This window comes from Megalops cyprinoides, chromosome 4 (genome assembly GCF_013368585.1).
Source record: "Megalops cyprinoides isolate fMegCyp1 chromosome 4, fMegCyp1.pri, whole genome shotgun sequence".
NCBI lineage: Eukaryota > Metazoa > Chordata > Actinopteri > Elopiformes > Megalopidae > Megalops > Megalops cyprinoides.
The window spans coordinates 39,620,438-39,641,431 of NC_050586.1; the positions used below are offsets into that span (position 1 = coordinate 39,620,438).

A 20,994-nucleotide genomic window follows, 5' to 3' on the forward strand; every position below is an offset into this window, starting at 1 on the left:
ATGGCGGAAGAAGAGAACCCACTTGCCGAATATGAACAAATTGACTTTCTTAGAGATCGGCATATACGGTTTTTTCAGAGATGCCTTGAAGTGTTACCGGAGAGGTATTCCTCATTGGAGACGAGCAGGTACGATGCTTCGTAGCTAATGAACATGTCCGAAAAGCACACTAGGTGTGTGATCGCTGACCCCCCTAGCTCATCACCCTTCTCATCTTCCTGCGAGTACGCGACGGTATCCCCCGGTAGATGCGTGCTCCACACCACAGCAATTGTAACTTCTATGAAAGATGGCTAACTTGCTAGCTAGGCTTTCCTGTTTCTGTTTTTCGCTTCAGAATTAGTTTGTAAAAGTCGAATATGTCAGTAACTGGCTTACTAGTTAGCTACCCAGCTACCTGTCAAGCCAGGAAATTGACAAGAAAAAGAAGAACCCAGCTAAGCTAGTTAGCTAGTCACTGTTATCCCGTCCACCTTTATTCGTTGTGCTAAATTTACTATGGTTAGCTAGCTGAAAATAAGTACTGTGAAAACTCTCTCTCCTGGAGACACTGAACCTCTGGGTTTGGTGCCAGCTTCAATTTTTAGTCATTGAAAACGCCATGTTTTATTTGTGGGAAGCTAACGATGACTTTTTATTGTTAAATTGTCTTTCTAGCGAGCAGTAAAAAGTAAAATACGTTTGGGATAGTAATTAACCAGAAATTAAACTATTTTAAACAAGGAAACAATTTTAAACAAGCCAGCTTTAGCTAGGAATTCTTAGTGTGTCATTTCCATGCGAAGCACCTCGGCAGCTGCCATCTTTCGAGCCTAATGGCAGTGGCAAACGTCACGTCGAAAAGATTTAAATTCTAATTTATCCAATGTATACAGTAAATGCATTAACATTATGTAATTTTAAAGGCTGCATGAGAGCCCAGGTTGTAGTCCTAGTCTAATGCACAGCTCATGTGAGGCTTCACTCATATCTGCTCATATTCACTCATATTTAGACATTACAAAACCTGTCATGTCCTCAACAATTGATTTTCTGGAGCAACACTAGCCAGCCTGGTAAACTCCATTTCCAAGTTGTTTCACTGGGCCTTCATCCACAGCTTGTAAACTGAATTTGTGTCACCACACGGAGGAATGTGGCATGCAGGCAGTTTTTCTTGGCCACATTTTATGACAAAAATGCATGTAATGGGAACCATACGGAGATCTGTAGCAAAAACCTTGCAGTAAATAAGATGACATTAAAACAACCCTGCCTTTGTAAATTTGTTTTCTAGACATGCCCGTATTCAGTAAATCAAAATTCATTTGTTATAAGGCATTTTTACAGTCAAGTTTGTCACAAAGTGTTGTACATACATATGTAATTCAGTGAATGAGAAGAGGAATTCAGCAAGTTGACAGAAAGATTTAATGATGTGAAAACAATCGCAGTGACCCAAAACTTATATGCATGTATCCAAAGTTCTAAAACGAAGCTGCAAGTGAAGGCCTAATGTAATAGCTTGTAATTTAAAATAGTTTGGCCTGCCTCTGTTGGTCCTGAAAGGTCTGCTTTGAGGTTTTCCAGAGCACTTCTGATGGAAAAGTGAGATTCTCTTTAACCAGCTGGTCCAGCTCATTCATTTACGCATCCAAGCATTAACCTTTATTTATTTATTCAGGTAATCCCATTGAGAGAGAGATCTCATTTTCAGGAGAGACCTGATGTACATAAATTACGATTGAAACAAAATAAAAACATTCATGAACAAATAATCTAAAAAAGAATTTACAATGCAATTTAGTTAATAAATTACAATAGAAAAAATACAATATTGTAATAAAGTAACACATAAAAGAAATTTAAAACGCATAAAATACCAAATTAAAAGCATCAGCCATTTATCTAATGAAAATGAGAACATAAAACCTCATCAATTAAAAAATAATTGCATTCTGTTATGGGAAGGATTAAAATCTTACTTCTAAATTGTTGGTAACTTGTGAGACTATCTATTTTTAAAATGCTCTGTAGCTTATTCCATGTGTATGGAGCATAAAATCTAAATGCAGTCTTTCCAAATTCAGAATTCACTTTAGGTGCCTGGAGTGTGCGCCAATCATGTGCCCAAGTTTGGTAAGTCCCTACTGATCTGACCAGAGGAGATGTAATATAAGACGGTAATTTGCCAATAAGGGCTTTGTAAATAAATAAATACCAATGCCTGTCATGTCTCTCTGAAAGAGAGGACCAACCAGCCTTCTCATGCAGAATGCAGTGATGGGTGCCATAAACATCACCAGTCATAAAGCGGAGGGCAGAATGATAAACTGAATTCAGAGGTTTGAGGATAGAAGAAGCTGCATGTCTATAAATCATGTCCCCATAATCTAAAACTGACATGAATACTGCTTCAATAATCCTTTTTCTGTAAGACAGAGGGAAGTTGGCTCTATTTCTGCACAGGGACCCGATCTTCTGGCATAGTTTAGACACAAGATTGTCTAGATGATATTTAAATGTAAGCTGTCCATCTAGCCAGATGCCAAGATATTTGTATTCTGTGACTCTCTAAATTCTGAATCCATCTACAATGGAAATATGTAGGCTACCGTTGTCTATATTACTGGCTCTAGAAAACAACATAAACTTTGTTTTATGAGCATTCAGAACTAATTTTATCTATAAGCACATCTTGCAAAGCATTAAAGGAAATTTGCAGGTTCATAACAGCTGCTTGAAAAGTGTCTGCAAAACAATAAACAATATTATCATCCGCATAAAGGTGGACATGACAGCCAGTTAGTGATGAGGTAATGTCATTAATATAGATAGAAAATAAAATTATCCCAATATGGAGCCTTGTGGCACGCCTTTTGTTATTGGCAAAAACTCAGATTGGACATTCCCCATTTTTACACATTGATGTCTCCCAGATAAGTAATTCTGAAACCATTCAGAAGCTTTAGAGTCAAAGCCAGTACTGTGTAATCTTTGTAATAATAGGGAGTGATCGACTGTATCGAATGCCTTCGACACATCAACAAAAAGAGCAGCACACTGTTTTCTCCTGTCTATGCCAGACACAGTATCGTTCACAACCAAAGTAGTAGCTGTGATGGTGCTATGCTCAGCCCAGAAGCCAGACTGGTACGGGTTTAGGACAGCGTACCTAGAAAGAAATTCCTTTAATTGATTATTCACCAGAGATTCTAGGATTTTGGCCAGACAACTCAGTTTGGAGATAGGACAATAATTGTTGATATTACTTCTGTCTTCACCCTTATACAATGAAAAAACGAGCAGATTTCCATACACTAGGAGCTATACCAGGTAAAACAGAAAGGTTAAAAATATGTGTTATTTGCTCTGTGATTAATGGAGAGGACAGTCGAAGAAAGAAAGGATCTAATTTATCCTCTCCAGTTGACTTCCTGGGATCAATTTTTTGGAGTGCATCAGAGACTACACCAGAAGAAAGGGGATGTAGGGTAAACTGAGGAGCATGAAACTCAAAATGCATATGGTCATCATTAATATGAGAAGGCCCTGTATGCTCATTCTCGAAAATATGGCCAGCTGCAGCAAATCTCCTTATTTTCAGCTAGTAAACAGTAATCCGATTTAATACGCGTAGGTAGGAAAGTAGTATTTTTGTTTGTAGCAATATTCATTGCCTTCCAAATTTTAGTTGGGTTTGTGTAAGAACTAGAAATTAAACCTAAATAATAATCAGATTTAGCTTTCCTCACAGAGGAGGTGCACTTATTTCTAAGCTGCTTATAGTTGAGCCAGTGAGATGGGTCCCTAGTACGTCTAGCAAGAGCCAAGACTTTGCTCTTTAATTTAAAAATATGTCATAGTTCAGATGTAAACCACGGACTGGATCTATCTTTTACTCTAAACTTCTTGACCGGGGCATGTTTATTAACAAGCACTGATGATATTCTTGGGACATCTGGGTACCAAGTGTACAAATGCAGACCTTGACATTGATGGGGTGTATGTATCATATGTCTAAAAAGAAAATGGTTAAAGCATCACGTGTTGTGCATTAGGACAGCAAGAGGAATACAAAGACATCTAATAGGAGTAATTGTACAGTACATTGGTAATTTGTTGAATAGGCCGAACATGTGTTAGTGCATGTGTATTGCGCAGGCTAAAAATTGCGGTTTCTTAATGGGTGCTTAGATGGACATAAAAATGTCAGAAAGTGACCACTTCAGTTATCCATACAAAAAATGTCCATGGTATGAATAAAGTTTTTTCCAGTGTTAAAATCTAAACATGGTCCCATTTCACACGGAATGACCCAAAGCATATATTTACTCTTGTCTGGAATTGATATACAATTAATTATAAAGACCAACCCACTTCCTGTTTCTATTGCCCCTGAGATGCTAAACTCGAAATTCTCACTTTAAATTAATTCTGTGTTATTTTGGCCATATAACTCATAAATCAGAGACCCTTTCGTTTTTGTAGCACGTTCCATGCAGACAAGCATGTTAATTTGTAACATACAATGTGTTTGTTCTGTGTAATTTAATGTAATTGTGTAATAAGGACATATTCCTGGACATTATTTCATGGCTTATTAGAAGACTGTAATAAATGCTCTATATGGTCCTAAATTTCACTTTTGATTGTCAAAACAGTGGGAAGGAATATGTTCTTCTTATTTTCTTGTCGATTCTGTTTTCTTACCTGCACCTGGGTAGATCTGTGCATGTCCATACGCTATAGTCTCATCATTACACACTGACATTGCTAAGTGGAGGCAGGTATTCAGAATGTTAATGGCTTTGACCTGTCATTTTTCAGGTTGACCATTGTGTTCTTTGCCCTCTCTGGTCTTGACGTCCTTGACGCCATGGATGTCGTAGACAAGCCCAGCTTGATTGAGTGGGTTTACTCACTTCAAGTCCTTCCCACAGAAGACCGTAAGTGTGTGACACCTTTGACCTGCATCCATTATACAGCTGTTATCTCTTTTATGGGAAATATTAAAGGATATCCCTCACTGGTTCAGGCAGTTAGGAACACCCATCAAAAACGGTGAATTAAATATCTCTTCATCCAGGAGGTAGGTAATACCAAGAAGATCTATCAGCTGTTAAGCGAGGGATCATTCATAAAAAATATTCGATAACACTTTTATTACAATAGTAACATGTTCATTGTGCCTAGTGATAAAAAATTACTTAAATAACTTAATATAACTTAAAATAACTGTACATTCATAATTAAATAACAACTTATGAAATAACAACGAATAACACATAGTTTGACTCCAGTATGCTCATGCATGTTAGCTGCTGGCACAGACATGCTCACAGTTTAGCTGTGTAACTGTGTTGTGTATTTGACTAGATGTTACGTGGGTCAGCGAGCGAGTAAGTTTCGAACCGGGGTTCTCACTGCTCACTGCCAACCCCTTATGGCCAGTGTCGTTACCAGTTGAGCTAAAGGCAATTTGCCTGTAGCCTACCGGCAGCAACGCTAGCTAGCCAAGTCTCAGGGAGTGACGTAACCACTCAGCTACCTGCTATCCGCTACCCTACAGGCATTATGCAGGGCTCACACGAGCTACACACTTCAGCTCTGCTAGAGCTGCACCAGCAGCATTGCATCTACATAACTTTCTCCTGGCTGATGAAGCTAAGCTAAGCTGCTTTGCAAGTGGTGTTGATAGACCAGTGGGGGACAGTCTTCCCTTTAGAGTCATGACTCTAAATTGTCCCATTGTAGTGATGGGGACACTGTGTGAAAGAAGATGTTATCTTTGGCATAAGCCTACTTTCCTGACTTACTGTCGTGACCCAAGATCACATGGCACTTCTGGCACGGAACAGAGTGTTGGGTGAACTCCTTGCTCTGGTTCTCTCATTTTGGCCTATGAACCATCCCTCTGTGTATGTGGGCGAATGAATCGATAGCACTCCATCTGTGGTGATTTATGGTGCACATTGGTGGTGGTTGAGTTGAGACATCCTCCTCAGTGCAAATATCATAGAGATCTGTGAAAGATGCACAATGTATCATTCATGCAAATTTTTTTTTTTTTTAATATTTCAATTTATTGTCTTAACATTTTAACTATGCTATGAATTTGACACATTTACCATTGCCCCCAGAATTCAGTGAAGTGGCGATCACAGCAGAATCTGCAAAGTTTGAGAATTTCTGCAATATTACTGCATAATCCCTCAGAAAATGACAGGCTGTATTTTGCTATAGTGCTACAGCATTAAGAAAACACTGGCTGGTTGATTGTCATTTTCTGTAACATTTAGTGCCACCCGCCAGTTACAAACATTTCCTATTTTCTGCTTCTCTTCTGCTGGGTAATTGGTATTCTGACCTGCCGTTTTTCTCATGGACACGCACCACGTCAGTGCCAAGGACTGTGAATAACAATATCCAAATGTTAAGACTGGAGGAAGCTACTTTTTGGCGTGTCACTTAACCGGCCTGAGCAGATTTACAATGACTCCGTTTATTTTGAACTTGACCTTGATGTCACAGAGCTGTAGGCTAGTGCATTTCATTTCACTTGTTTTCCAAATGAACTAAAGTGTTATATTCAGTTATGTTTAAGACTGAGAAAAAGAACCGGTGAGACCAGCAAAGTGACATTCATTTCTCCATCTGTTTTAGTTCTCTTTCTTCTGAGAGGTATCTTAAGATTTAATTTTGTCCTTTGTGTGTGTGCTCACAACCTGATTTATGGCTTCCTCTCATGTCATATCAGTACTGTACTTTATATATGCAGACTAAACACAATATTTAAATATGCAAAAATGTATTGGTATCTTAGAAATTATGCATCTCGGTACCTAATGTGTGTAACCAGTTTCGTTTAAACTTTGAATTATAGCCTGAAATAATGTAATGTAATGTAATGCTCAGGACTGTAATGTCCATTTGTAATTTTGGATCTGTGTAAGGATAAGATTAAATTCACAACAGCATCCTTTCTGACCAGATTTTCTGGAATGTCCTGTATTGGAAAAGGGTCAACAGTGTGTAGTTACTTACAGTGTGTTGTTTAGTGTGTTTCTATGGGATCTGGTGTTTGGAACAGAATTCACAACACAATGGTAAATGTCACTCTTATGCTGCCTTGGATTGTTTGTGTTGTTGTCAAACGTCAGTTGGTTCCTTGTGCACAGTTCATCACTGAGCTACTTACAGATTTTTTTTTTTAATGGGGGGGTGCATTTTCATTCAGTTTTAGAGTTGATATTTAAGTTGATATGAGGGATCAAGTGAGATATTTTTGCAGTTTGTTGTAGTGTCCGTTGTCGCTGTCTGCTTTCGTATTAATGCCAGAGGCATTGGGTGTCTTTGTTCAAGGCATTTGGGCTTCTGGTCAAATAGTTTTGAAAACCCATATATAGCAATGGTTGGCAACACTTTGGCAACACATTAATCGCATGACTACAACTAAAGCAGGAGAGGAGAGGTCAGTCACAGAGGTCACGCCACCAAGCAGAAACGGTCTACAGTTGCACACACTCTGTGATACAGTGCTTACACTTGCTTCCACATTGTGCTGGACTGCCCCTTTATTTCTTCAGCTTAGCGAAGCAGTCATGTGTATCATATCTTAGGCCATGGTGTGGGGGCCCTCTCTCATCCCTTGCCTTAGGTCTGACTGTTTATCTCAACACTTCAATGAGCAAAGCCATGTCCATATGTACTTCGAAGCTCAGAAAAGCTGCCCGATGTTCCATTCACCACTCTACCAATCGCTGTAGCTTATACTGCTACTGATCCAGAACATGTAATAGGATAGATTAAACCAATCTCATGACATTTCTGACATCCATCGAGGTTGTTTGACGTTGTTACAAATAACGTACACGTGCCACAGCCTGTTGCGATATCTTCCGCTCTAACGCTGATATGTTCCAGTTTGTCTGAAATGTTCTCCTCTGTTGTCTTTTATTGTTGCTATGCATTGTTTTTTCTATTATGGGTTTGCACATATCAAAATGTATGACCTAACACGTGAATGAACATGTACATACTTCATAGTCGCAATTGAGCCGTCAATACGGAAGATGCTGTAGAAAGTTTCCATGATGTTGCCACAAGGTGGCAGCACCTGTGAACATTTCTGCCAAATGTTATGAGATTCTTCTGAGATGTAATTTTGTACCTGAATATGCCAAATACATAATTTCAGTTTCTTTAAAATATCTTTGTGAAGGATATTTGTGGCACGATTTTTATATTTGTCATCATGTGTTAAATTTTACTTGCATTCACCTAGGATTGACATCTGATTTTTTCATTAGAAAGGCTAAACACAGGCAACATTTCAGTTTTATGTATTTTGATTGTAGTAAGGAGTTAAACTTTACAATCATCTTAGCGGTTGATATAATTGACAAATCAAACACATGGAATACATTGCCATAACAAAATTTACTCTTTGAGTATATTTTAAATGTAAATAAGTGTGGGAGGTTTTGTGATTTTCTTTCATTTTACTGCTTTATTTTTGTCATGAAGACAATTGACTTTGCTTTATTCCTCAGTGTCCTTTCTCACTTTGTTCTATCTGAAGTCCCTCTGTTTCTGTATTTTGCAGTAGTGTGGTTGGATATATGTTCCAATTAATTTAACATTGTTTTGTTTTCTTTTTTCCCTCCCTCTCCAGAATCAAATATTAGCCGTTGCGGGTTCCGAGGGTCATCGCATTTAGGAGTTCCGTACAATCCCTCGAAGGTAGCGATCTCATTTTTACACATGAAGCTGTCTTTACTTAAGTCTGTATTTTTTTTTATATATATATGGACTCCAGCCGTTATGATTGGACTGAGGAGGTATTTCCAGTTGTTTAAAATCCCCGAGAGTTTTTACTGAGATATGCTCAGTTCAGTGTGAGCTTGCAGCCTCGGTCATTTTCACCAGTGTCTTCGGTAAATGATCCTTCTCTAGGAAAACTATTGTGTTTTGTTTTCTGTCAGCAGCATCATCTGATCGTCGTCCCTAATTCTTGTCTAGTGTCAATGGGCCGCTTGTTTCATCATCTGCTGCTTTACAGCCAAATGCGGCTGTGTATTGCGGTGTTCCTGTTTTTCGACAAGCAAGACTTGAACAGCTGCTGGGCCTACTTTTTATCACATTTTGTAAAACAGACAGCAAAAATGATTTCTGTGCAGTGAAGATATAATTAAATAAAATTACCTGGAAGGACCGAATTGAAACAGGCTCTCAACAGAGAATTTGAGAAATTTATGCGTGTTTAATTGCGGATGTATTATTGTAATACCTAAATTATACATTGTAAAACCTGTCTGAACGCGCACCTCAAAATTCTTGGGATTCTGAGTCTTGACGGCGTATCTGTGCCATGCCAAATGTAATTGGTGTTGTAGTTGGCTGCTGCTTCCGAAAAGGACTGATTTTGTTAGGAGTTTGTGTATCCAGATTCGCAGAGGGCTCGTAGTTAAACGCAGTGCTTCCTTTTCTGTTACATAAGTAAGCCTCTCTCACGCAGGGCCCGGGCTTACCTCATCCGTATGACAGCGGCCATGTGGCGATGACCTACACCGGCCTGGCCTGCCTGATCATCCTGGGAGATGACCTGGGCCGAGTCAATAAGGAGGCGTGCCTAGCGGGGCTGAAGGCCCTGCAGCTGGAGGATGGCAGGTAGGGGGCGCCCTGGTGCCGGCTGCACGGCGTCTCACTAATTGGCCGCACCCCATTATCGAAATCAAACATTAGTTTGTCCTTCGTTCCTCAGTATCTGAACTCAGCTGGCGCTTGCGGCTTGAAATATGTGGCACGGTCCATAGCTTCAAAGCCAAGGAAGGGGGCTGACTGGACAGAGTTCAAATAATGTGTTATGACAGCAAAGCCTGTCCTTTAGAGGCCTACCAAGAGAGCTTTAGTTTGCATTTCTAAATATATATCTGTATGACTCATGGCTTAAGGAAAAACACATTAGATGCACTCTTTTCAAAGGTCATGTGAAGATGTTTTCCTAGATACACTTTAGTTCTGGAGTTTAATATTATTGCACTATTAGTGTCACTAAAATAATTTAAAAAGCGCTAATGTATCTGCATATACACACATAAGGCGCAGCTGCATACTTCTGGTATAACTAGATTTTAATGGTAAAATTAGATAATTCTGGTGAAGCTGTAACTCAGTACAGCTACATGTAGTTGGCATGAAATATATTATTGCCTTCTAAAGGGTTAAATGTAATGATTATAACAAAAATGGTATTTTTGTAAAGTCTCTTTGTTTCTGCTGTGGAGAGTATGGTGTCATAGTGAGTATGACATCAAGCTATTTTTTGTGTATTTAGCCCATTAGTTGGTTTATTTCGCTTGACAGTACATGTACATTTGAGGGCACACAAATCAGACTGTCAGATTATGTATCTTATATGTGTTCACATTGAAATAAGTTAAATTTTAGATGATTATACAGCACACTGGAGAGAGGAAAGGGTAAAATCATTGTGTCTGTTTGAACTCTCTGAGTCTATGGGGAAGGATGTTCAATTCCTCTAAATGCTGTTTGTGTGTTTTCAGTTTCTATGCTGTCCCAGAAGGAAGTGAAAATGACATGAGGTTTGTGTACTGTGCCTCATGTATCTGCTACATGCTCAACGACTGGTCCGGCATGGACATCAAGAAAGCCATAGATTACATCCGCAGAAGTATGGTAAGAGTGTTCTCATCGCAGTTTTCCTGTCCGAAAGCGATATATATTCCGAATGGAGGTGGATTGCCTCTTTGTGACATCACAGACCATCTTTTACATCTACTTTCAATTAGCAGGATTACATGCAGAGATTGCTGTTAATAAATGTCTATTGTACGTAAAAATGAAATGCTGATCCTTAAGGTTTCGAGCTGCTTTACTGCCCGTAAGACTTATGCCGTTTCCACCACCAGCCTGAAACGGTACGGCTCAGCTCAGAGTCTTACTGACACGCAAAAAAAAGTGTGAGCAGTAGTGCTGCACGGCCACAAATTTTCAGCTATCCAAAAACTCTGAAAGCGGTAACACGCTGAAAGCACGCGCATGCGTGTACCATGCAGAATGGGAACACCTGTCAAGCTGTGTCAGCAGAGATTGTGGTGTAAAGAAATACTGCAACTTGACAAAAAAATTCAGACTACGCGTGCTTTGCTGGTTAAATTCCATCCTGCCTGCTGTAATGTTCAGGTCAGCACTGCTGAACTAAGGAGGCACAGTTAAGCCCCGCTGAGAAAGACACCCCTGTGATGCCTCTCGTAGTCCCAAGGATCACGCCAGTTACCATAAAACCCTTAATTCAAAAGGGCCAGCTTACTTACTTACTTGTTCCATGCCTGGTGAAGAATTCAGGTTATTTTCTCATGGGTGTGTGTCCCTGCGTTTGAGCTCATACTAACATAGTACAAATCTTGGGAATATCCTTATATACTCTATTATGTTTTTGCTGAGTGTACTCTTTTATCCCAGGCGACTTATAGTAAGTAGGCCTAGCTTCTGTTCTTTGACACCACCCAGCGCAAAAAAAGCTGTGTATTTACTGGGCCAATTCAGGTTAAGTGCCTAGATTAGAGGAACAATAGCAGTGTCCTGCCCAGGATACAGACCTGAAACCAGGTCACAAGTCCAGTACCCTGACCTCTGATACACCGCGGCTGCCATGTGGAATAGCGTCCTTCCAGAGCATTCTCTCTTAAGCACTTGCAATGTCACTGCTGTGTCAGTTTGAAAACTCTGTGGATCAGTAGTTCATGGTCTGAGATCGTTTCAAAGGAAACCTGTCCCAAAACTGTATGCTGTGGTATGTCTTTTTTACATACTGAGTTACCTTGCTGTGTTCTATCTAGCCAATGATGTCATAATGACCACAGTACAGGTCACATGATCAATACAATGCAACACAGTGCAACAGCGAAAAGATAATTTGTGCTTAACTGGTAGATAATAGAGATTGAGAGACGACTTCCCAAACAAAATTGCTCATTTGCCCTCTTCACTCTCATTTCGTCAGAATTGGGCAATGGGTCATTTGGCTGAAGACACTTTGCCCATTGGGCTAAGCAGTGGTTGGTCAAACACTGTTTTGTTTAGCTAAAGATTGTAGATGGGAGTGATTGTAGGCTAAATTGATTTTCCATCCAGGCTGATCACATATTTACCAGGATCAATGGCACTTGTATCTAAAATGCCATTTCTTATCGCTTGTTGTTTCACTGTAGATTTCCTAAAAGTGGTGAGGAAGAATACTACTGCCTAGTCAATTGAAATGATATTGTTTGCAAGCTATTCAGAGCAGGTAAAAAAAAAACCCTTTTGGATAATGTATGCCCTTTTGGGATGTTGTAAAAAAATATTCAGGGTAACTCAGGTGATGAGAGCAATTGTGTACCAAATTATGGTTATTATTTATGAGGGGCCGTTGTCTCTTCTTGTTTGCCATTTGGCAGAAAGTAGATGTGAGGGAAGGTGAATGACACAGCTCTTTGGCCTCTGGCATCGCATGCATTAACTGATCATATCCGTGAAAGCAGCTCTGATTTGATTAAATTTGTCTTGCTTTGTGAACGGGGAGACGTCTGTAAGGATGAAATGCGGGGAGATCAAGGAGCTTGTTATGCGTGTCGTTGGATAGCCTCATAGCTCATATTGCAATGAAAGCTATTTAAATTGACAGCAGGGAATTAGGAAAGTGGACGGAAGCGAGCAATTTGATTAGAGATTTTTTTTGGGGTTGGGGGGGGGGATGCGATCGAGCGCAGTCATAATCGATTCAAATCCAGGCCCTTTGACCGTTAGTCGAGCCAGTGGCAACACATGCTCGCCTGGCCTTTTCGCAAAAGAACTCACCCAGTATCAGATGCTCAAAATCGGCAGGATTCCGTTGGCGTTTCACTCCAGTGAACGTGCGACCGGAATGCAGAAACAAGGGCAAGAGCGGGCCATGGTTATGAGAACAGGCCCTGCTCGTCGGCTGCATGTCCCCGCTGCCATAAAATCTAATCCCGCAACAGATTATATAATCCACTCCCCCCAGGGCCCGACGTTCCAGTCTGGGCGTTTCAGTGGATTAGCGTCCGAAGCGTGCCGTGTTTTGGGGGACGCTGGTGACTCCTCGGTGACGTGGGCCTGGAGGCGGGCCAGCGAGGTCCTAAGCCCCCGGTTACTCTCAGGGGGCTATAAATAAACATTATGATCCAGTCAGGAAGGCCCCACGGGGATTGTAATCCTCTTACTGATTCAGTTTTGGTGGGCTCTAAACTCCCGGGGCGGACGTAGCCACAGCCATGAAACGCTGCTCGAACACACGTATAGCACCGCTCTGTTGGTACCCCAGCCCCCCCACCCCCCCGGTCAAGTCTTTTCCTTTGATCCAATCATTTCCGAGGGTGTCTGCTCAGAGCGTGGGGTACTGTTTGCTCTCTGAGGTGAAGGCTCGGTGTTAATAAAGGCCTCTAATATCCTCAGCTTTATGAGATGTAGCCTGTCAGCGTTTCATTTCCCTTGATCAGCCTAAATTGGATTGTTTTTGTCCCAGTCTTTGTCGTTATAACATTTGCACAACATCTGTGTCAGAGTGAACGGCTTGGCAGGTACAGAGACCGGAAACTAATGGCTAGAAGAAAACGTGAATCTGCTGCATTGTAAGGCTGAGGATTGCCTCCCCCTCCTTAGGCGGTGAAGGGGTTTCAGGTGCTTATTAACAGCACTGTAGCAGAGCTGCTGGCGGCGGCGTTTGCCGAGAGGCAGGCCCCCGCTGCGTTGTTATGGTTTCCTGGTATTCGCCCTGGTGAATACGGGAGCGGCTTCTGGCCCTGTGACAGCCCCCCCCGACGGGACACGGCATGGGAGGCAGGACACACAGATGTCACTGCCCGGCACCTGCGCTCTGGCATTTCGGGGACGAAGGCGCGACCGCCGCGGCCTCGTCCCGCCCGTCCAAAACGCCCCCCGCCCCCGCCGTGCCCATGTCGCACCACCAAAGCTTGTTTTAATTGTATGCGAGTAATCCCAGATCGGAAATCATCATCTTTTTAACGTGCTATACACAACTAGCTCTCAGTATGCACTACACCACATTGCTTGCTTCTTCAGTAGTATGCTGAGATGAAGTGGGTGACCGATGTCTCTTTCCTTTCCTGCAGTCATATGACAACGGCATCGGACAGGGAGCTGGCCTGGAATCACACGGTGAGTGCGGAGGGCTCTGTCATTGTCACTGAGGCTCAATGACAGCGTTCTGCTCAGTGCCAGAGAGAGCACAAGCCAAACGTGAGAACAGGGAAACGCTGGACTGAGGTCGCAAACGCAAAGTCATGTTTATTTAGAATACATAAGGCACCTCACTGTCAGGAGAAATCCATAATAGTGGAATGAATCGGTAATAATAGAGGCAAGCTCAGTTTAAGAACCTGCCAGGGCTTTTGATAAAAAAAACACTTGTATCGCTTCATCTGAAGAGAAACCCGAGGCTCTAAGTCAGACATTCCCGGAGCCAGTTTGCAGCACTTACAAATTAAGTCTTGGGATTATACCTGAGGAGTTCCGCTTGTCCCCGTCGCTGTTCTTTTATTCAGACTCTATAAATCAGACAAGATTATACTTCAGAAGATTACGAGATCAGCACTTAATCTGTTTGGACGTGCGCCTTATGTTTGTTTTCATCCTCAGAATGACTTCTTATTGTGTCCCAGCCTAAACACGGTCCCCTTTTTGAAGGTTCGTCCTCATCGTGTCCCGTTCGAACGGGTCACAGACGAAACCTTCCCGAATACAGCGGACACTGGAGTGCCCAAGGGAGAGAACTGGGGTGCATTGATAGGTCCCTGGCACGTTATGGAAGGCCTTTCATCTAATGTTTTTCAGGTTCATTCCGAGGAAAAAATGTGGGGAAATTATAACTTGCAGTTTGCCCACCTTTCTGGCTAATTATAAATATTAAACGAAATGCAGCACACGCCCCATATCGTTGAGATTGCCAGGCCCGCCCCTATTGTATGTGGCCTCTATCAAGCTGCCTCAGTGGTGGATTTACGAGCCTCCTCGCATGCTGTATACCAATTATACCTCTCTGAGTGGAGTTTGATAACCAGGCGCTGATGCCTTGCTGTGGAGGTTAAAAGGGCAGGGTGTCGCTTGTATGGGCAAGCATTTGCGGGCCGGAGTTTAAAGGTGAGCCTTTGTCCCTTCCCCCCCCCGCAGGCGGCTCCACGTTCTGTGCCATCGCCTCGCTGTGCCTGATGGGAAAGCTGGGGGAGATGTTCACCGAGCGCGAGCTGAACAGGATACGGCGGTGGTGCATTATGCGGCAGCAGAACGGCTTCCACGGCCGCCCCAACAAGCCCGTCGACACCTGCTACTCCTTCTGGGTGGGCGCCACCCTCGAGGTAGCGTGCGGGCCGCCGTCCTTTCTTCGCTCCCCCCCCTAATACCCCCTCCATTCAAGCTGAGGGTCGTCCCGGGATTTCTGTGTGTGTGTGGGGGGGGGTGGTGTTATGCGAGAGGGGGTGAGGGGGCGTTTGGGGATCTCAGACAGTTTACTTTGTTAAATAAATCAAAGCGAGCTATCATTACTGCGGCGTGCTGACTTGTTAAATGTGTTTCATCACAAGAAATTGCAGATTAGCGTAGAGAAGGGGCTGATAAGTTGCCACAAAACAAATCCTTCTGGAAAGCAACAACAAAAGGGTTGCTTTCATCAGGAGCTGAAGTCTGCTCAAAGGTGGAATGAATGCCAGCTCAGATCATAAGAACATAAGAACATAAGAACATATGATGACGAGAACAGGCCATTCGGCCCAACTAAGCTCGCCATTTCTGCCAGATGAGTGCAGATGTGCATATTTCACTGTAGTCACCATGCTCACTTGACATTATAGCACAAACTGAACACTGATGTTAGTGACGCACTGGACTTTACAAACAAGTACTTTCATTAACTTTTGCTAATAGCTGACTTTATCTAGTCCTTGAAATGAAATCTTGATGGTGTAGCGTAGTAATTTCAATTGTAGAGGATCACTCAGTGTTTGTTGATTATATTGTTTTGGCGCATGTGTAAGTTATGAAGAAGTATTGCTGTTGATATGTTGGACAATGGAACAGATCGTTGTAAGATGTGATGTGCAATTGCCATTCACTCAGTTCCATACAAAAAAATAATATACTGAGGATATATTTTAGAAAATACATTTTTTTAACTCGGCCAATTTTTATATGTTCTGTTGTGTGTCCGATAGTGTACCACAGTGGTTTCACTCAAACGTGTCTTCATTCTAACCCTGCCTCGTGTCCTAGCTCCTAGATGTCTTCCAGTACACTAACTTTGAAAAGAACCGGAACTACATCCTGTCGACCCAGGACCGCTTGGTGGGGGGATTTGCTAAATGGCCGGACAGTCACCCAGGTACGGTTACACAGTGCGCTCCGCGTGGCTTTATCTGTGTGGATTTGCCTTTGTTAACTGAGACCGCAAGGCAATCAACACCTCGGAGGAGGGGGGGGTGGAGGTGTATGTTTAATTCATAAGGTCATTGTACAAAATGGGCCCAAGGACACAGGAGAAGGGCCGCTTTAGGTTACCAGAACTGTTTGTTGTTCTGTCCGCTGCAGAGGACTGAACAGAAAACCGATGTAAGGAGAGCCTTGGACTATTTCCGCCATGCTGCCGAAAGGCTGGTTTTCGAAGGCCTCAAATTGGATTTAGGTCAGATTCGGTGATAACACCGTTTTACATAATTGCATAAAATTCAGATTTTTGCAGTGATAATAGTAAATGTAAGAAACCGAATGGTCTTTCTCAACTGAGTGAGATCTCTACACTGATCTTTCGTCAAGGAAATTTCAAAGTAAATATGATGAGCCATTTTGAAATGGCTCTGATCTTACTGGTGTCTGCTGCTTGTTTTTAATCCATTACCCTTTTCATTATAATTCAATTTGGTGCACCCACTGTCTGAAAGCCTTTTAGTGCCCTCCCATGGGAACAGGACTGTCAAAAAGGGGGCCACAATACATTATTAATGTTTCCTTAAAGGGACACTTCACCAAAAAATCATTTTGTGTTGCTGGTACTGTACATACAAAGTAGTTGAGCCTTCCTCCTGTGCTTTTAATCGATCCCTGGTTTCTCCGGAATGAACTTCGTCATGAACGTGTCAGAGCAGATAATTTCACTGGGCAGTCCGTGTCAACCAAGTGCAGAAGTAAAATACTGAGAGGCCGTCCTTGGACAAGCTGGCTGCGATTCTGCTCAGAATCGATTGCTCTAAAACGCTGGCGAGGTCTTTCAGTGCCTCTGCAGCTGGCGTCTCATTGAGCTCATTGAGAAGCAAAGACGGATTTTCCGGGAATGAAAATGCGAAAGACCACACCCTCATCTCAACACATTCATGGCATGATTTATTTTAGAAGAGGTGGGATGGATTCAAAGGCTGATATAAAGGATACAGTTTATTAGAAGATACAGAAAGATATTGTTTCTGTATAGAAATATAACAGTGCAGAGTTTTGGTGGGGTGACTCTCTTCCCTTGAGTTTAGTCAAGGTGTCTAGTTTGTACATTTTGAGATTTTTTTTCCATGTACATCCCATTATTTTATTAGGTTTTATTTTTCTGTTCTGTTTCTGAGAGAGCTGCGTTTTAGCTCTTCAGTATCACTTGTGTAACAGCATTGCCCATAAGGGTTTCCATCTCTGTAAGTCTTGAAGACCATTGCTGGTCGGGTGCTTTGGCTGATTTGATTTGTTAATTAGCTAAAAGTGTCCTGAAAAAATAGCACGTAGGGATCTTGTGAAGTAGAAAACTCTGCACCTGGTCTTCACTGGCTGTCAGAAAACCGCCGTGCGGAGCCGTCAGCGGCAGGTGCTGCAGCGTTCCTCCCCAGCTGACCTAGTTTCTCTCTTTCCCCCCCTCTGGCTAACCACCCCCCACCCCCCTTCCGCCCTATGTCCACTCCAGACGCGCTCCATGCCTACTTCGGGATCTGCGGCCTGTCCCTGATCGGCGAGTCCAACCTGCGGCGGGTGCACCCCGCCCTGAACGTGAGCGAGAGGGCCTTCGAGCACCTGCAGCAGCTGCACCGGGCGTGGAGAGAGGCCTGCACATGACGGCTGGCCGGGCCGCCCCCTCCCCTCTGCCCCGCCGCCGCTGCCGCCGCCAAGCCATGAGAAAAGCCCACCTACCAAACCTTCTTCTTCTCTCACTAACCTTAGCAATAGAAACGATAGCGGGTAGCCCGTGGAGGAGTCTGCCCCGCTCCCAAAAGAGGGGGAGTGATGAATAAATGATCGGGGTGTAGACTCAAATCAATAATTGAACACGGACAGGCGGACTAGGTTCTTGGCCCCGACAAAGGCTGATACTGTTTAGCTTCACTGGAAAAAAAGACTCAGTATTTCCGCTTTCTTTTCTTTGATAAACCCTCACTGTTTACACCCCCCCCCCACCACACACACACACACACACACACACACACACACTTTGGGGGTGGTCTTTGAATGAAAGTGAAGCGGAAATCTCACTAGTCACATGCTTACATTTTTTTCCTTACAGTTTCATTTGAGTCAATTTTCAGACCTTTTTTTGCCTTGGATATATCATGTATTTTTTCTTTTTGTTACAAAACGTTTCTGTAAAAAAAAAAAATGAACAAACAAAACAACAACGTTGCTTTACCAATTGAACTTCTCTTGTGTTTGTTTAAAACGAGTGGGGAAATGGAAAAAAAAAAAAAAGAAAACATGGAGGGGAGGGTCCAGAATGGAGAGCCAGGTGTCCTTTTTATTTCAGCTTGACCCTTGTAACGAGGCCAGTCGAAAGGGCAGTTTCCCTTTTCCACTTACTGTACAATGTGCCTCAGACAGCAGACACTGTGCACACACACTTCTCAGGGCTGGCCTGTGTTGCTGCAGTTCAGCCTTAATTGAAAATGAATGTTTGCTTTGTGTACATACCAATACACAAAGCGCCATCTGACGGAAAAATGTGCGTTCAATGTCAGTTGATCCATATGACATAAAGATTACAATATATAAAATGATTTAATGTTTATATATTTATCTATAGATAATAAAAAGGCTGATGTGAAATAGCCTTATCACAGAAATGCTGAATTAACTTTTCTGTAACAGTGAGATTTGAAGAATGTAGTAGATGTTTGAAATATAGTATTTATACTGAAACTGTTACAAGTCCTGTATTTTATGTCAAAATCAGAGAATTGCCAGACAATACAGATATTATAGTGCATATTTAATGCAAACAATAAAATACTTAACTTTATTTCTCTGTAACATTTGTAAATATGCACAATTAAGTCCCTAAAATTGGATTACATGCATTTAAACGCATCTATACATCGTATCTTACATTCAGGTGTATCTCAGTGGAAATACATCACAGGTAGATTTTTTTAATTTAGGTTATATTTAAGTAAAATCTGTTCTTAAAGATAGTCCCCACCCCTTGAAGTGCATTAAAAATCTGAAACTATGACATCAGTTGACTGTTCAATGAGAATTACTCTGCTTAACAAAGAATGTGTCACATTTAACATTTCCTCAATACACCAATCAAGATTTCAAGTATTCTAACTTTACATTGCTAAAATGCTCTGTACATGGTTCAATGTACCTCATACTTTCAAGAGCTTTTCAGTTGGGAAGTAACTTCAGAATAATACATTTTATTTCCTATTGCACATGTATGTGGGGAATACATTTTGTTGTGAAATAAACATATTAGTTATCTGGGAGCAAATTGGAAGTGTGCAGACTTGACTTTCTTTTTGATTCTTTACTCCTTGCTCAGCACCCACCACAGTGATACATCTGATCTGATGCTATTACTTTGGGCTTGACAGAAGTTAGGTAAGCAGTCAGAAAGTCAAACCTCCTAATGATTCTTAATCTTAAGCTGTAGTTGTTGACTACAAACTTTTTGTTGATTGGACCACCCCTTTCGGGACCATTCTCCATTAGCAAATATTGGGAAGACTGTTTTTTCACCACTTTGTAGTGAACAGAAATATGAATATAATGGTAGCAGTTACCTGCGAAATGTCTTGGCATCATATATATTATGATTGGCAGATGTATATTTTGAAGAGGTCTGCAAAGATAGTGAAGGAGATTTCCCCTGTAACTAACGAGTTCAAGTGAGAGGAAAAAACCAAAACAGTGTGGCTTATGTACGGTAAATAAGTGAGATTCCTGGGCTCATGGGGGTTTTTTATGGGAGAGAAAGCCAGGGTCAGAATGAACTAGAGAGACCTGGTTTCTTATGCCAAGATTCTTCTGCACTGGTATCACGGTTGATTTCACTCTGTGAATTGCAGTGGTCAAAGAAAAAGCTGTTTTGTCATAAAATATGAACGAACGTGACCCGTTGGAACTGATCAGAAAGGCACTCAGCAACGGGTTTCAGAATCTGTTTTGTTGTGAGAGTTGCATGTCGCACGGCTCATTTAAACTCCTCTGTCATTTTATTATGGTGTTGACTGCTGGCTACTGAAAGACTTATTCACCGTAAAATACGAGCTTACCTTGGTGCATATTTCTTCAACAAGAATTCTGTATTAAGAATCCTCACAATTTAGGATTATTTTATATTATGCATATTTAATATTTGATTGAGTTTAATAAGAAGCTCTATTGGTTCTGTTTCACTGACATGCTCCACCAAAGTGCAGGGCAGCAGTATAATTTAGTGGTAGGGAGCATTCATTCATTCATTCATTTTTATTTGTATAGTGCTTTTTACAACACAAGTTGCCACAAAGCAGCTTTACATTGTTCCCAGGCCTGAGACCCCCTGAGAGCAAGCCTAAGGCAACAGTGGCAAGGAAAAACTCCCTACCAGGAAGAAACCTTGAGCAGAACCGGGCTCAGAGGGGGGGCCCATCTGCTTCTGGCTGGCACTGAGCAGATAGAGTTAAAGACAAGTTATGCAATGTACTTTAAGACATTTATGATTGATTGACAATAATAGTTAACAGCAGA

General features: G+C 41.9%; 1 protein-coding gene across 1 annotated transcript; it reads left to right on the plus strand.

Annotated features, from left to right (window-relative positions):
• Nucleotides 1–18,429, plus strand: pggt1b (protein geranylgeranyltransferase type I, beta subunit). The gene is made up of 9 exons (XM_036527483.1): nucleotides 1–128; nucleotides 4,810–4,928; nucleotides 8,657–8,724; nucleotides 9,500–9,651; nucleotides 10,548–10,680; nucleotides 14,139–14,184; nucleotides 15,196–15,380; nucleotides 16,291–16,399; nucleotides 17,954–18,429. Exons 1-9 carry the CDS (start codon nucleotides 1–3, stop codon nucleotides 18,100–18,102), a joined length of 1,089 nt encoding a protein of 362 aa, XP_036383376.1. The 3' UTR covers nucleotides 18,103–18,429.
• Nucleotides 18,430–20,994: the final 2,565 nt, after the last annotated feature.

What these genes read in the sequence shown, in the direction of transcription:
- pggt1b (XM_036527483.1), top strand. Translation starts at nt 1, where the DNA reads ATGGCGGAAGAAGAGAACCCACTTGCCGAATATGAACAAATTGACTTT. An exon ending in TCCTCATTGGAGACGAGCAG is followed by an intron (nt 129 to 4,809) that starts GTACGATGCTTC and finishes GTCATTTTTCAG; the next exon opens with GTTGACCATTGTGTTCTTTG. An exon ending in TTCCGTACAATCCCTCGAAG is followed by an intron (nt 8,725 to 9,499) that starts GTAGCGATCTCA and finishes TCTCTCACGCAG; the next exon opens with GGCCCGGGCTTACCTCATCC.